Raw genomic sequence first — 16,646 nt, 5'->3', positions numbered from 1 at the left:
GCATTTGTTTCATCAAGCTCAACATCCTTCGTGTTTTCTTGTTCTAATTTTGCACAGCTCTGTTCATGAACTTTTCAGAAGCCGTGCTTTCATTTTCAGTCACTTCTCATGCATCTGGTAGTTCCAGCCCTTCTGTTGATATACCGATTAGTTTATTCAGAAGACCATGCAGAATAGAAAACTCTATTCAGTGATCAGAAATAACACTGAGTCCTTGTATTTGGAAGTAGCCAGAGATTAATTCCTACTTTGTTCATTCCAGGAAAGAGAGCACAAAGACAGTGTTGGCTCCAGAGTATGGCAAGATTGAGCATTTGCCAGGCCCCTAAGACTGGAAGGGGGTCCACTGCACTAACAATGCATCCAATTTTGCACTTTGCCCAGAGTATCTAGGAAGACTTGATGCCGCCTAAGAGAATTCTTAATTTGCTGTCCCACCTCTTCCAGGTTAGGGGAGCCCACTGAGAGTGCCATGCCTGAGGGGGTCCCCCAAATCCTGGATGCTCAAAAACAGGATCAATTTTTTTTCTTTCAATTACATTTTTTTTCAATTGCAGAACAGAATAAGACAAATTGACTGGAGTGGGGCAGGGGAGCGGGTTCAGTGAACTGGGAAGGGGGTAAGAAATTCTACAGTGAAAATGCCTCATTATTTATTATTATTATTTATTACATTTCTAAACTGCTCCATAGCTGGACCTCTCTGGGCGGTTTACAGCTGTCTATAATATCTTTTCATCGCTTAAGGGTAGAGAACGTTTTTTGGTCCGAGGGTTGAATTTCCTTGTTGGAAACCTTCCAGGGGGCACAGGCAGATGGTGAGTAGGGTTGAAGCCACCCCACTCTCTCTTTTTCTCACACCCACCTGTTCACACATCCATTCACACTCCCTTCCCTTCCCTCTCCTCCCCCCTCTACTTGCTCTTTCTCCTGTTTCTCTGCCCCCCTCTTTTCTCTCTCCAGCTGCTGCCACTCCTTGCCCCTGCACAGCAATTTGGCTTTAAAACACTTTCATTGGTGCCAATGGAGGCTTTAAAAAAGCCTAATTGTTGTATGTTTTTATCTGAGGGAGGGGGGCCACAATTAGGGATGTCAGAGAAATCTGCAATGGAATCATATGAGTTTGGATTTGTATGATTCCAACCCATGGATTCCACAGTGGACCAGCTTTTCCCCAGTTGGGCGGATTCCTCAGACTTGCAGACCATTTTTCTAAAGTTTCCAATTTTTTTACAAATTTAGTAATAGAAAATATTTGAATAGAAAAACACCACCCGAAAATGCACATTTCCCCTATTGGCTAAAGCATGAAAATGCACATCTTGGAGGGATTTCTGCATTTTGGGGGCATTTGTGCATTTTTGCCTGTGTGAATTTGGGCAGATGCAAATTTGCATAAATTCAGAAATGCAAACAAATCCGATTCCGTTGATGAATGGACGATGGAGCAAAAGGCACCTGACAATCCGTGAAAAACAGACAGATTTTACACAATCCATACATCCCAAGTCATAATGCACTGGAAGGGAAGGTAGGTTTAGCCCTTGCTTTCTCAGCAGTGATCCCCCCCAAATACCTCCCAAGTGGCAACTGGGGTTTTTAAAAGTTTCCATTGGCAGGAATGGAGGCTTTTAAAAGGCCTGATTGCTGCATAGGAGAGGAAGATGGGAGGCTGTGGGCCAGACAGAGAGGCCCTGCCGGTCAATTCCAGCCCATGGCTGGAGGTTCTATATGCTTATAGCCAGGGTGGTTCTGTAGACTGTTCTGGAAATTCACTGGAGGTGGTAAAGAAAATGTTAAGAAATAAAAAGGTGGGTTTTAAAAATCCAAAGACATCCTTTCCCCTCTGCCCCCCTGATTTTCCAGCACACTTTGAGGTTTTCCACACGTTGGAATAAGCAATGCCAGAATAAGACCATGACAGGTGTAATGTGTCCCTTGGCTATGTCTTGGCATCCACCAAGTACACACAAATGCTAGACCAATTATGTTAATTAAGTGAAGCTAAAATATGCAAATTAACTGCAGCCTTCCAATATGTTTCCAGTGTCACTCACAGTGTCGAAATGAGCAGCCTGCCTTGAGCCTCAGGAAACCAGATACGAGGTGTCCGCTGCTCTGTGACAGAAGGTGAATGAACTGCCTTCACTGTGTGGTTAGACTGTTTAGGGGTCATCTGACTGTCATTTCAAGGCTTAATGGAACCGTGACATTTAGCTTAGACTAAACCTCTGGCATCCTCTCTACCACAACAGTAAAAACAGCAGCAGCACAAGCAATGCAGTGGTTCGTTCACCGAGGCACCAAAATCTTTTGAAGATGACAGTGTGTTTACAAAAGCATCAAGTAAGCTTGTGAAGCCATACTGAAGAAGCAAAAATAGCAGCACCATCTGTAGAGAACCTACAGTACACCGATTCCTTTATTAAGTCAAAACAAAACATGCCATATTGTAGTAATGGATCAAAGCACTGTTGCTCAAAGCATTATTGCTCAAAATACCGTGGCTCTTTTGTTTTGCATCACGCTCAAGTTGTTAGCCCTGCCTTCTCTTGCTATATCCTTGATGAGCTGCTGGGCCAGCAAAACAAAGCTGTGTAGCAGTATTATCTAGTGATGCTAGAGGATTTCATTTGGTCTGCATCGATAAGTGAACCGACTTGATTTGTACTACCTGGACAATTACCTGTGGATTAGGATGCAATTATCCTTTGGTTTTTCACAATTCTCTTGAATTTTGTGATAAAGTTCTTGGCTCAAAAAAAGTAGCAAAATGTGTACACAATTGTATAGAAACATGTATTTTAGGATATAATGCAAAGATAAATGTGTATTTTGTGAAAAAATACATTAAAATAAAATAACACTACACACACACACACACACACACACAGACTGATGCAAAAACAGGATGGAATGGAATAGACTATGAAGTAATGCATGCAAAGCTGACATGGACTGGAAACAGACTGATCCATTCGTCCTTACTGGGATTACCCACTAGCATCCCAGTCCCTTGCTTCAAAGTATGGCTTGCACATAGAAATAGTAGGGACATGTACAAGGTGACTAGAAAGAAAGCAAAGCTTAGGGCCACTTCACACTCTGCATTTACCTAAGATTGTAAAATGCGAATGCAACCAATATATGTTGGCAAGTAGGGAACATTTAGAAACAGTGGTCAGAAAACTGGAACTGACTCCAGTTCCTTACCAAATGTGTATGGCAAATTCAGATTTGATGCTGCGTACTGTGAGAAACAGCTGTTAGGGGACCAATTGGAGAGGACCAGTGGGCTGATATGGTTGACAGGCTGCCAGCTCTTTGCATTTTGGAGCAAGAAAACAATGCTGGAGTTTCCTGTAATGTTCCACACATTCATCCAGAGCTTATACAATGCAGTGGCTCAGGCACTGAGCTATGAATCAAGGGTTCCATGGTTCAAATCTCACTTCTGCCATGTACTCACCAGCTGGCCTTAGGCAAGCCATTCTTTCTCAGCCTCAGATCTGCATTTCAGGGATAATAATATTGATTCACCTTATATGATTTTTGTAAAGAGTACAAGATAATTACCTGGTTTGGATATAATGACAACTCAGAGTATGGGTTGAGTATGGGTTGGGTATGGGTTGTCATTGAATCATAGGTTGTTTTTGAATCACATGTTGCCATTGCACGTGAGCCATCACTCTGGTTTAACTATGGGTTGTTAACAATTAACAATCCAGAGTTCACAACCAAAGAACAAACCATGGGTTCTCTTCCTGGGGTGTTTGTAGTTAACCCATAGTTAAACCACAGTGCAGGGTTTTCATGTAACAACAACCCATGATTCAATGACAACTCATACTCTGGATTGTCATTAAATGCAGACCAGTATGGGAAGCAATTTGAACATGCTTTTTTTTAGGCAGGAAGGAAGGGGGAGAGCAATTGCCCTAGGCTTCACACAAGGAGGGGTGGCACATCAGTACTGAAAAACAGTACACTCCAACTTACAAAAAATAACATTGCCAGAGAACATCAACCCTCAGGCCTTTCAGAAGGGGGTGACTTCAAACACTCTGAAGAGTTATATAAAGAGTTGTATAAATGCTAAGTGCTATTATCAATCTATGGAGTGTGGAGATCTGTAATAGCTGCCCCATTGCTGCTTCACATATGTGCTTTTACAGCATTCATGAGCATAGAATGGCATCTACAAAGAACTCCTGCATTAGCAGACATCACTGTGAAACATTTCCCTTCCATTAAGGTGGCTGGCTATTTGCAACACATAAACAGGCCAAGTTTGCTAAAGGGATATGTTCAAACTTTAAAACAAGATGGGGTTTTTTTCTTAACAATTTCAAAGATTCTCCCACTGAAAGAATAAAAGAAGTAATACCAGGTACTTATTTAGAAGGGAGATACTATGTCAAGAAAATGTACACATCATGTTCCTTGCATGCCAGTGTTTGGTAACTTCAAATCAAGTCTGCCCACCACCCCAAATGACTAAATTAACACAGTAATAAAAACAGAAATAAAAATCACCATCCTGGATAGGCACTGGAAAAGGGCTGTAGTTCAGTGGTAGAGCACATAGTTTGCATCCCAGGTTCAATCCCTGGCATCTCCAGGTACAGTTGGGAAAGATTCTCTGAAACCCTGGAGAGCCACTGCCAGTCAGCGTAGGCAATATTGAGCTAGATGTACCAACAGCCTCTTGGTACAAGACAGTTTCCTATGTCTCTGTGACTCATGACCCATCTAGCTCAACATGCTGTCATTAGACCACAGAGATGCTTCAGGAAGGACCACAAAAAGTGCATGACAGCGACATCTACCTCCTGTCATTAATCACCATCCTTTAACAAATACTCATCCAACTCTGAAAATGGAGAATGCACTTTTGACTCCACCGGCACATGGGTAGTAATGGCCCTTATTCTGGTCAACTGTAAACATAGTTTTTGGAGACCGCATAAGTGGTTTCAAAGGCAATCTGCAATGGTATACTACTCATTGTGAAGCAGAATCAGGCTTTCGACCTTTGAAGGAAACCCAGGGTGGTCCTTTGCACAGGCTCACACAGATGGTAAAGTCTGTGAGAAAGCAAATCAATATACACCCAAGGTGGTTAAAACTAGAGAGCCTTTTTATATTGTTTCCTGTGTTATGAAAACACTGATTTTCCTAAAAAGGTTACAATGATAGGCTGAAGTGCATGAAGCCTGCTGGTGGGAAAATAAAGTTTCAGGTTGTCATTCAAATGTAACTTCCCCTTTCACGCTGCAATAGTTATTACTGTTTTCAAATCGACTTTCTTGGGTATACAGAACATGCTACTGGTTCTCTTTGCAGAACTGAGCTAGTGAACTATCATGTTCATTCATTTCCAAAGAAAGATAGTTTTCTTTCTGTTGCATCATCTTGTGACCTCATAAAAACAGTCATGCTGGATCAGACCAAGGGTCCATCTAGTCCAGCATTCTGTTCATACAGTAACCAACCAGCTGCCCATGGGAAACCCACAAGAAGGACGTGAGGGCAACAGCACCCTCCTGCCCATGTTCCCCAGTAACTGGTGTACACAGGCATATTGCTTCTGATACTGGAGGTAGAATACAGCCATCAGGACTAGAAGCTACTGATAGCCTTTTTCTCCTTGAATCTTTTAAAGCTATCCAACTGGTGGCTATTACTAGATCTTGTGGAAGGGAATTTTATAGTTTAACTATGCACTGTGTGAAGAAGCACTTCCTTTTATCTGTCAGTTCTCCTTTTATCTGAATTTCCTACCAATCAGCTTCATGGGATGACCCTGGGTTCTAATATTATGAAAGTTTGGAGAGATCCTCTTGGAGCTCCTCAGAACCCTGTTTTGTTTAAACCACACTAAATAATTTGGTGTCGTCAGCAAATTTGGCCACTTCACTGCTCACTCCTAATTCCAGATCATTTATGAATAAGTTGAAAAGCACTGATCCCAATACAGATCCCTGTGGGACCCCATTGTTTACATCCTTCCATTGGGAGAATTTACCATGCATTCCTACTCTCTGTTTTCTGTTCTTTAACCAGTTACTGATCCATAGTAGGGGTGGACGAAAGTCCCTTACCTGTCGTCGAAGGACGTTCGCGGTGGGGGGGAGGCGCTTCGCTGCTCCCCCCGCGAAGTTCAGGCCGGGGGGGGAGGCTTCCCACCTCGCCCCGGCCGAAATTCAGGCCAGGGGGGAGGCTTCCCGCCTCGCCCCGGCCGAAATTCAGGCCGGGGAGGAGGCTTCCCGCCTCGCCCGGCCGCGAACGCGAAAGTTTTTTTTTTTAAAAAAAAACGCCCCCAGATACGCTACGTGACGATTCACGTAGCCTATCACGGCTAGATCTGCAAAGTCAGCCGTGATAGGCTACGTGATGATTGACGTAGCCTATCACGGCTGACTTTGCAAATCTAGCCGTGATAAGCTACGTGAATCGTCATGTAACCTATCAGGGGGCGTTTTTTTTTTCTTTGATTGCAATGGCGGCGGCGGCAGCCGGTTGAAAGACCGGCTGCCGCTCCCGCCCCGCTCGAACACCCGCCGAACCGCCGGCCGGACCCGCCACTGGGAGGGACATTGGGTGAAGGTAAGTCCCGTCCCGGGGGGGGGGTGCGGGGTGCGGGGGGGGGTTCGGAGGATTTCTCCCTGAAACTTGTTCGGGGGGCCGAACACGTTGGCGCTCGGCCCCCCGAAGTTTCGGGGAGAAATTCTCCGCCATCCCTAAGAGGATCTCAGATCAATCTCAGACATATCACCTTTTTTCTACAACTCAAGCTCAGTTCTCCGAATTCCATCTCAAAGCTTGTTCCAACTTGAATCCATATCAGATTGTCAGCTTTGTTTCTTTCTTTTCACATGAAAATTTGTGCATATTTTTCCAAATGTACGCATCAGTTCTGCACATCTTTGAAATGTACACATTCTTCTCCCACTGATTAAAGCATATTTGTGTGCGTTTTTTCAAAAGTACGCATTTTTTTCATGCACCTTTTTCAAATGCGTACATGCTGTCAAACACATTTTTTGGGTCAATGAATTGTATTGTAAGCTCGGAATGTGCAGACTTCAACCTCAGATTGCGTCTGAGTCCGAGTTCAGTTTGGACCATGCAAACTGGGTAAATCCTGACCAAAAACAAACAAACTAATTTCTCATACATCCCTATTAGAAGATGACAAGAAGAGAGAGACAAAGAAAGGAGGGACTTCCTACAAAAGGGCAGTTTTATCTTTCCACTCTACAAAAATGGCTTCTTACCTTCACACCAGACAATTTTCGAGACCTAGTAAAAGAATTGAGATGCAACACAGCAGCAAGCAGCATGATGGTGACTTGAACCTTTGGAATTTTAAGATTAAATCTTGCCATTTTCAACATGACAATTGAACTTTAAGATTTGGGGCCTGCGTTTGCTTATTTCCTCTTCCTTCTTCATCCCTTTCTCCTTTTGGGCCATGTCTTTTAGATTGTAAGCCTGTGAGCAGTGACTATCTTGCTTACATTGATTGTATATATGCTGCTCTACGAGCCTTTTCAGCTGAAGACCAGGATAATGCTTTTATAAAATCAATAAATAATGAGAAAAAGCTGCTCAAAATTGGACACAAAAAAGGTTTGATTTTCCACTTTTCAGAGCATTTGAGACTCGACTTTTAAAAGTTATTGCTCACAATTTTAACATAATGAAGCTGGGTTTGTTTTCCCTTGAAAGCCCCTACAGTTTATGACTGGGAAATTAAAATGCTACATGGTGCAAGGGTAGGACATGACATGAATCTAAGTAGCCTTCAGTTCCACTTTCAATATACCATCAAATGGGATTTGCAATGTTTATATCTACCAGAATAGCATAATTGTTACATGATACTTGATGACAGCAGTAGAAGACGTAGCCACCGAATGAAGACTAAATTACTAACTAGTTCCTTCTGGCTGCTATTCCTTTGACGGTGAAAGGCTACTTCTGTGTCTATCAAATTTCATCTCCAGAGAGTAAAGAAACAATAAAATTAACTTGATCTATCATACAACTGTGCAAACAAAAAGATTATTTGGAACCTATTTATTTCATTTGAATTTACTTAACAGAAAATGGTTTTTAAAACATTTTACATGACAGCCATTTTGCAAACAACCAAAAGACATTGAACTGATCAAATGAAGTGTTTCTACTCTAGCTACATACTTTAGAATGCAATAAGTGGAAGAGATGGCTGTTTTAAGACCAAGTGTACAGTAGCCGTGCTGTTTGATTCTCACCCACCACTGTTCAAGAGCTCAAGTACCGCAGATAAATCTCAGTCATAAAACTGTGGCTGCCATTAAGTGATTAGTATTTATTATCAGCCACTACACCTTGATATGATGTAGAAATGTTGTGAGGATCAGGTCCACCGACCTCATAGTATGTGAATGGCCTCCAAACAGCAGTATGTGAGAAGCAGAAGATCCTTTCTAACATCTTTCAGTCAAGAACAAGTCTTGTTTGGGGAAGGAGCCAGACATTTTCTTTCCAAAGAATGTGTGCTAGAAACTGGACACTGGCTTGATAAGACAACTGATAGCATTAATAGCCAGCGACACAGCTCCTTCTTTTAATAGGAATATTTTCTTTCCAGGGGTTGGATCCAGATTTATGCTGGATCAACTGTGCTGATAGAAGTGGACTTCCCCACCCCCTACTTCCCATGGCAGCCCCTCCAGCCTCTGAAAAGGCTACAGGGAGTCAGGGGACCCTAATGAATGGGGTGAGCTATGGTATGTGTGGGAGGGTGGAGCCACAAAAATTGGGGGCAGGGAGACCATCCAACAAGCAGAGCCTTTAATCTTGAAGAAGGCACATCCTGGAACCAACCCTAGAGGTCTCTCCCCCCCCCCATATTAAACTATGCTATGTTCTGTGTTGATCTCATTCTTCACTTCTCTAATCATCCTGCCCCCAAGCCATACACAATGTCTGCCTTTGTTTAGTTTTAATTAACTTTATGAAGGCTAGCCAGGTTTTCTCTTGATTTCAGGAGGTGTTGTGACAACGTCTGAGTGGAGATGTCACAAGGATTCAAGCAGGGGCACTCGAGCTTAGTTACATTTCACTGCAATGTCCAGAAGTAGCTTGCAAAGGTGAGCACTCCAGCTCACATTCTTGGGAGAAGTCCAAGGTGAGCTTGGTCCTGCCCACAGCCTACTATGAGCAGGGTGAGCAGGGCTGTGCCACTGCCACTTGCCCTGAGAGCCCCATTACTTGCCTTGGGGAAGGGAGGAGACAGGTGCCAGTCCCCACTACTAAGGTCCCAGCGAAGCTCATTTCCCCACCGGTGTTCAGACCGGAACTCCCAACCCGCATAATCCCTGGTGGTAAACTGACCCAGTTTGATCCTTCACCTAGCTAATGACGTCTCCCCAGTCTTGTCTTTTTAGGTAAGATTGCTGATGAAGTTGAATGAAACTGGTTACCTTCCAGTGTGGCATTTGAGCTGGGTCTGGCACTGAAGACTGTGCTTGGGGCCAAAGCAGATGCGCTGCTCCCGGATGAAGTTTGATCCATAGAACTTGTTGACCTACTTAGGGAGCTCTGTATGTTGAGTGTGTCAGATTTGCATCCAATGACTACTATGTTACTGCAGTTGCTGAATGTCTTTGTGCCATTTTAAAAAACATGCTTCCCTATTTATACCCCTCAGGATAGGGTCGTAAGGAAAATTAACGTCTTGCCATGACAGGGAAATGGAGATGTGTGAGCTGAGTGAAGGTATGAAGCACAATTCATTTCGTGACAAAACTGTATTTTTCTGTCATACAGAGGTTATTCATACCCTAGGAAATGCTAGCAATTCATTAAGAAGACATCACTTCTCTATTTTTGCATGGTAAATTTTAGAGAAGTTAAGATAATTTAGGAATCCAACAGTTCTAATGGGCATAATTTCCAGAAACGATTAAAAGAAAATGATGGAGGAGACCCAAATGGATTGGACACTATGTGTATTAAAGAATTCCCACAATATGCATAAGCTGTGATACTCTTTAACTTTTAGCCTAAGTGCCAAGCTTATTAGCTTCAGGCAATCTTTTACTTAGTTATTTCTGCCACATGTTATTCCCCCCTCCCCTCCTGCCCCATACTTAGATCCAAGCTAATGTCATTTGGTAGGATAAGCTATCAAAACCAGCTGAGAGTCTCCAGTAGATTCAGTAAGGAAATACATATGCAACAGCCCAATGCTTGAGATCCATATGTCTCTGCTTACAAAGCAGAAGTCAGGCAATGTAAAGTTATTGACACCTGATGCTTCCTGCCTTAGCCTTGCTCTTTAAACACACGATTCTCTGGCCCAAATGTAAGTGGTCAGCAGGAAATGTAAACAACCAGACTACTACATTAGTCATATGAAAGACCCCAGCTGTGAATTTTGATACCTTCTAGATCCAAAATGGTATTACATCTGGACTTTATTTTTGATACTTCTTCTACAGAGCCAGTCTTCCTTTTCAAATGGGGAAAACAGAAGACTGAGGGCCGATTCTCACATTACAGCTGGCATGGTGAAACTGGTGGAAACATTTCTGCATAGTGGCAACTTCACACAGCGGCTCTAATGTGCGAAAGCTGCTCAACACATGGATTATCCACATTGTGCAGGGCATTTCCACCCTGTTACCAGCCACGACTCAGGAATGTGTGGTGAAGCTGCACGGAGCCATTCCCATGCAGAAGTATTTCCAGCAGCAGCTTCCATTTGGTGAGCATAACGTAAAATGCTGCCCAAACTCCACGTGGCCATTTTGTGCAGATCGATACAGTGTTGGCCATGTTTTGATGTACAAGATTTGTGCACCAGTGCAGTATTTGTCCACACAGAAAAGAAAAGGAGCATGGCAGCAACACCTTTGGAAGCACCATGAGTACACGGTTGTCATGCTGCACAGAGACCTCCTCATTCCATAACCACAGCATGTATATAGGGATGTGCATACAAGCAAAACTCAGGTTTGTCCAAGTTCTCCAGATTCTGCTTCAAAGCTCATTCCACCCCATGTCTGTATCAGATTGTGATCATTGGGGGTTGGGGTTCGCCCCAAAACTCATGTTATCTCTTTCCAAACATATGCATCATTTGTGCACATCTTTGAAAAGTACTAATTCTTCTCCCATTGATAGAAGTGTGTTTGTGCACATTTTTCAAAAGTACGCATTTTTCATTTGCATTTTTCAAATGTATGCATGCTGTCAGTAGTGTAGTGGCAAATTCAGGTGAAGGGTTCCTTTGTGACAGTCACAGCCACGCCCCCTTCTAAAACTGTACAACCTTGTAAGATATACAGCCATCAACTGGGATCGAAAAACAGTGCAGCTGAGAGTAAGGCAGGGGTATTTCAATTGGATGTCTGAGACAAAATGCAGGGGTGTTAAAATCTTTTTCACTCACTCACTTACTCACTCAAACATGTGAACATTTTGGGTTTTAAAATACGATACTCTATGGAAGCTTCACCCTCTCAACTCAGCCCTCCTGGACAGATCCCTTCTCATTTAAACAGCCCCCTTGCACACTCCCTTAGTGCCCCAACATTACCCATTAGCCTTCCCTAAGCTCCTTCATAATATATCTCCCAACCTGCAACAGAAATGTCCACACACCCTGCTGGATTGAACCCCCCCCCCTTCATTCTCCTCTCCCCGCAACTGATTTTTTTCTGTTTCCCTTCCCTTCACCAGGGTTTGTTTGCCCAGATACATGCCAACCTTGTACCACAAAGTGTAGCTGACAGAGCAGGTTGCATTTGGCAAATCTGCTTACTGTACAAATTAATCTTCAAGAATTCACAGTGCAATCCAATGGGTCTTTATTTTGAATTAAATTTACAGAGATCTTGGGAAGGCAGCTAAGGCTGCAGTCCTATGCACACTTACCTGGGAGAAAGCCCAATTGGCAATTGAACATAGTCGGACTGACTTCTGAGGAAACATGCATAGGACTGTGAGATAAATCCTAAAAACTGGCACAAACCAGCCAGCAGCAGCAGCCCTGAATGGGGGGCTGGTGTTGAAGGAGACGAGGGCAGCGCCAGGTGCGCAGGCACAGAGCAGGGATGGGCAGAGAAGCCAAGAGCTGCGGAGGAGAAGGGAAGGGCAAGAGGAGGCTGCAGAGCTCCCTCAGCTCCCTCTCTCGCTCACTCCCTTTGTCTGGCCGGCTCTGCGTAGTAGATGAGAGGCAGCCAAGAGGCAGCCAACTGCACCCCCTCTGCTCCCTCCTCCTTCCCTAGCAGACTGCAACCGGGCTGGGGGCTGGCTTCAAAAAAAGTGCTGGAGTGAAGCCCTGGCTTGACCCGCCACCACTACACCGCTGCATGCTGTTGGACACATTTTTTTTGGTCTATGATTCACATTGCAAGCTTGGAAATATACAGACTTCAAACACAGATTGTGTTCATCTGTATTTGGTCCAGAAGGTGCGAACTGGGTATCCTGATCAAAACTGAACTGAATCTAATTTTTCATACCTTCTGTGTGTATACATAGGGATGTATGACTATGTGATAGACATGGGGGATATACAAACATATATGATGAGTCACTCACGTAGTGCAGTGGGAGCTAATACAGTGCAGTGGTTAAGAGACTCAGTTGTAAGTCTGGGAAATCTCTTCAAATCTCATGTGTTCACTGGATGATCTTAGAAAAGCTACTCTTTCAGCCCCCTACCCAACAGTCTGTAATACAGGTATAATAATACTGGTCTATCTTACAGGGTTGTTGTGACTTACTTAAGTTATGTGAATGTCTTTTAGCACATATGAAAAGTTCTACATATGTATTATTATTTTGAATGGGGGGGGTTTTTTAAAATACCATGTGTAGCACACATGGTACTACATAGTTTGTTTTTACATCTATTCACGGGCCTCTGCAGGAAGGGGCAAGGGGGGGGGGCAGTTGCATCCCGCTGGATGAGCCACAATATCCTGATTCCCAGCTTTTGTGTTAAAAACAAACAAACAGCAAGTCTCTAGCTGTTGTAGAACCTGAGACAGGAGGTGACATCCACAGCCACTATTCTGCACATTTGTTTTGTAAGAAAAATAGCCTGCTCCCACCTTTCAGGGTTTTTAGCCAATCAGTGAAGTCATACCAGTGTTTAACACACCCACTGTCTAGAGAAGGAACTTCCTGGCTCATTGTAAAGCCTTTTGGAGGATCTTTCCTGATGGGAAGCTACTGTTGCCTCCAAAAACTAATTCAGAAATCCAGGATTTTAGCGTAGCTCTGATTGGTCGGTAGCGCGTCTACTCAAAAAGAAAATATAGGAGTGAAGACAAGAGTTCATGATCTTCCTAACTCAGGTCTTAATAATATTTTTTTCATAATTTATAAACAATTAAAAAATTGCCCTGACAATGCATGCATATAAAAGTTCATCATCATTTTAGCTACATTACAGGAATCACGGCTATGAGAGAGTGTGGGTTACATCAGCCCTGCAAAGTAGCCAAGTGTTGTTATTCCCATGATTCTCATTTTACTGGGGGGTGGGGGTGGTTAGAGTAGCGTATGACAACTCTGCAGTGTTGTTCTCCAGTCTCCTGGTGTGTTGGTTGTTTTAGGGAAATGCAGATGGGGCTATGAAGTTGATTCTAGAAGATATGCAATGTATTAAGGCGTAGAGGAGGTCATTGGGATGAATGCATGTGTGTGTAGATATGAGAACATGCAAGTTTTAGTTCTTGCAGGAGACCTGGATGGGGCTCTCCCAGTCTCTTTTACTACAGACCTTGGAGCTGAGACAGTGTGCCATGCAGTTCCCCAGAAGCTGGTGTGTTTTAATGTGCTATAATAAGAAACTCTGTTGTGAAGGTACCTGTGCTTATTGTGTGTGTTGTCTGGAGAGCAGAGCCTAAGAGTTGACTGCAAGCTGAGCAGGTTGCTCCCACCCCCAATATTAAAATGCCCTTCCAGCAGGGGTGAAGGGAGCCAGGGAAAGAATTGAGGGTTTCCATTATAGGTGGGAATACATTGTCTGGACACCCGGTTTACCTATTGACAAACAAAAGAGGTCTCAAAATGGAGATGTCCAGTCTGAATGAGTCAGTCATTGTAGGTGGAAAGGAGAAGCAATGGCTGATCTCCACTTCCAAGAACACTCAGGCTGACTGTTACTAATCTGCTCCTTGCCTTTGGTGAAATACACATGTTCCTGAAGCAGCATAAAGTAGAAGTGCAGAAAAACATAACAGTCCGTGTATTAACAAATTCTTACCATGATGACAATTTATGAAGCACCTAATGTGCTAGGCATCGTACAAGCTAAACACAAAACAAGTCTCCCTGCCAGTTTCTTGCAAGCTACAAAAAAGAGAACGTAAAAAGAAAAACTAAGTAAACAAAATGATTTGAAACATCAAACTTCATACTATACATTGGGTCCTGACTACGTTAGTCGAAATTAGGTCCTACTGAAAATCAGTGAGACAAGGTAGTCATGACTTAATTGATTTCAATGGGAACTAAGTGGAACAGTCTAAATCCAACCAAGTGATTTTGATGGCTCAATGGCTCTGAGGCAAAAAGAAAAGCAAGATAAAGAAGCTGAAAAGAAATGAAACTCACCTCCTCCGCAAGACTCAGAGCACTCTGTGAAGCCCTCATATTCCCAGTCGTAGAGTTCATCGAAATCCTGTGAGCCGCCATAGAACAGATCAATCTCTTCAGGGCTATATTCACCAGTCTCCCCATTGCAAGGACCACCGTAACAAGCTCGTTCTGATGCTGGCTTTGGCCCTTCACATTCGTCAATGGGCAAATCAGCCACAGACTGAGAGAAGGACAGCAGCACCTGGCACTTCACCAAACGCACTTGGATGCCAACCCCGCAGGTCACACTGCAGGCAGACCAGGCCTCAGGAATAAACCTATGGCAATAAAGACAGTGAGAGAGAAAGCAAAAATAAGAACCATCTCTCTAAGACGCTTGAGCCTCCCTGATTGGGGTGTCAGAATAGTTAAGGTGCTTTCATGATGGACAGAAATTTGAAACATACATTGTCTAAGACTCCCAGATAACTAGAAAAGTCTGAACATCAGACATTTTCACCTTTCACCCTTGACACATCGGGCAGATGTTATATTCTAAAACAGTATGTGTTAAACATGCACAAAACTGGATAACCCATAGCTTTCATAAAATGAACGCTCTTTTTATTATGTTTGCTTTGTGACATGCAGGTCATCACCTGATGCTGAAGTCACTCCGGTTAGCAATCCATGGGTATGATCAAACGTCATAGTACTAGAACTCCACTAGCATGATGGGACTTACTTTTTCTCTCCTCCCACTTGCAGCCCTCCACACCACCCAAAAATCTGCTCTGGAGGCTTTCCCAGCTCTCTGGTGCTGATTTTGAGGGTGTGCAGGGGGTTGCAGCGGGAGGGGAAATCCCCCCTAGTTCCACTGAAGGAACTGCTTCCATCAGCAGAAAAGCAATGTTGAATCCAACCCCATATGTTTGCCCAGTGTGTCACTAACATGGAGGTTACAATACAATCTACTCCTTCCTCACTGCAGGAAAATGAGATAGATGCCTTGAAGGAAAGTGCAGCCCTGTAATTCTATTGTTCCATGGAGTCTTCTTATGTGCGTTACCCTAGTCATGGCTGCAACAAGGTAATTCTGGGCAAAATGACTTTACTGTTAAAAGCAGGATAAGATCATACAGCACACCCTGTTAAACAGAATTGTGGACATGTGCATAAACCACATGCTCACAGAGAGAGCAAAAAAGAGAAAGTATAGCTTGTAAGGAAACTCCTCCAGAGGATGAAAATTGCTGTATAAACTATAATGTACTCATTATTAATCATTTCACCCTGCACAGTAATTCATAACTGAAATGCAGGAAATAACACCAGGAAGTTCTATTTTTCTGCTTCCTAAACAGATATTTTGCATTTTGAGTTATGAGCCTAGAAGGGTAGGTTTATGCTTGGTAATAACTTGCTTCAAAGACATAAAGGGAACCCATGGAGCTGAAAGCAATAAAACATACCAGGTTGCCATTAGAAAGTCAACATTTACTAATAACAACCATATTTTATAGTTTGGTGATAGTGCTGCTTTGGTCAGTTTTAGAAAGAACAGAAATGCACCAGGGTTACTTATAAGTTAGTCGTCAGCAAATGTTACCTTTCAGTTAATATTGTGCATTACTTTTTCTGCAATACAAAAATCGTAACAAATACATTGCCACTTGATTAATCTATATGGAGTGAGGAACATTTTGATAATCAGAGGTACAGATAAACGGAAGTATTAGTTAACGCTGATAATGGATTTTCCTCTGGATTTATATAATCAGGAGGATTAGATCATGGTGACTGATATAATTCAGATCCTTTGAATCCCAGTGAATTAATATAGGAAGGAACTTAGCATTTAAATATTAACTGGCTCCAATGGAACTTCTGTACACCTAGATATGAGATACTGGGGACAAACAGGGAATGACCGCATGCCCTTCCTGTGAGCTTCCTGAGGCATCTGGAAACAGAATGTGTGAACAGGTGAACAAGGTTCATCTAGAAAACCTTGTTATATGGTCTGTAATTTGTGTTTATTTTTCCTATGG

The 16,646-nt window shown here is 43.0% G+C and overlaps 1 protein-coding gene across 1 annotated transcript in view; it reads right to left on the bottom strand.

Moving 5' to 3' along the window:
• Nucleotides 1–16,646, bottom strand: part of ADAMTSL1 (ADAMTS like 1) — a 372,341-nt gene that overhangs the window by 119,664 nt on the left and 236,031 nt on the right. Inside the window, exon 14 of the mRNA XM_084832134.1 lies at nt 14,632–14,933. Within this exon, the coding sequence (XP_084688260.1) occupies nt 14,632–14,933 (302 nt within the window). The remainder of the gene's footprint in view (nt 1–14,631; nt 14,934–16,646) is intronic.

This window comes from Heloderma suspectum, chromosome 2, assembly GCF_057233095.1.
Source record: "Heloderma suspectum isolate Gila_16-S chromosome 2, 16-S_ref, whole genome shotgun sequence".
In the NCBI taxonomy this organism is placed as follows: Eukaryota; Metazoa; Chordata; class Lepidosauria; order Squamata; family Helodermatidae; genus Heloderma; species Heloderma suspectum.
This window is presented reverse-complemented; position numbering and strand designations above follow the sequence as displayed.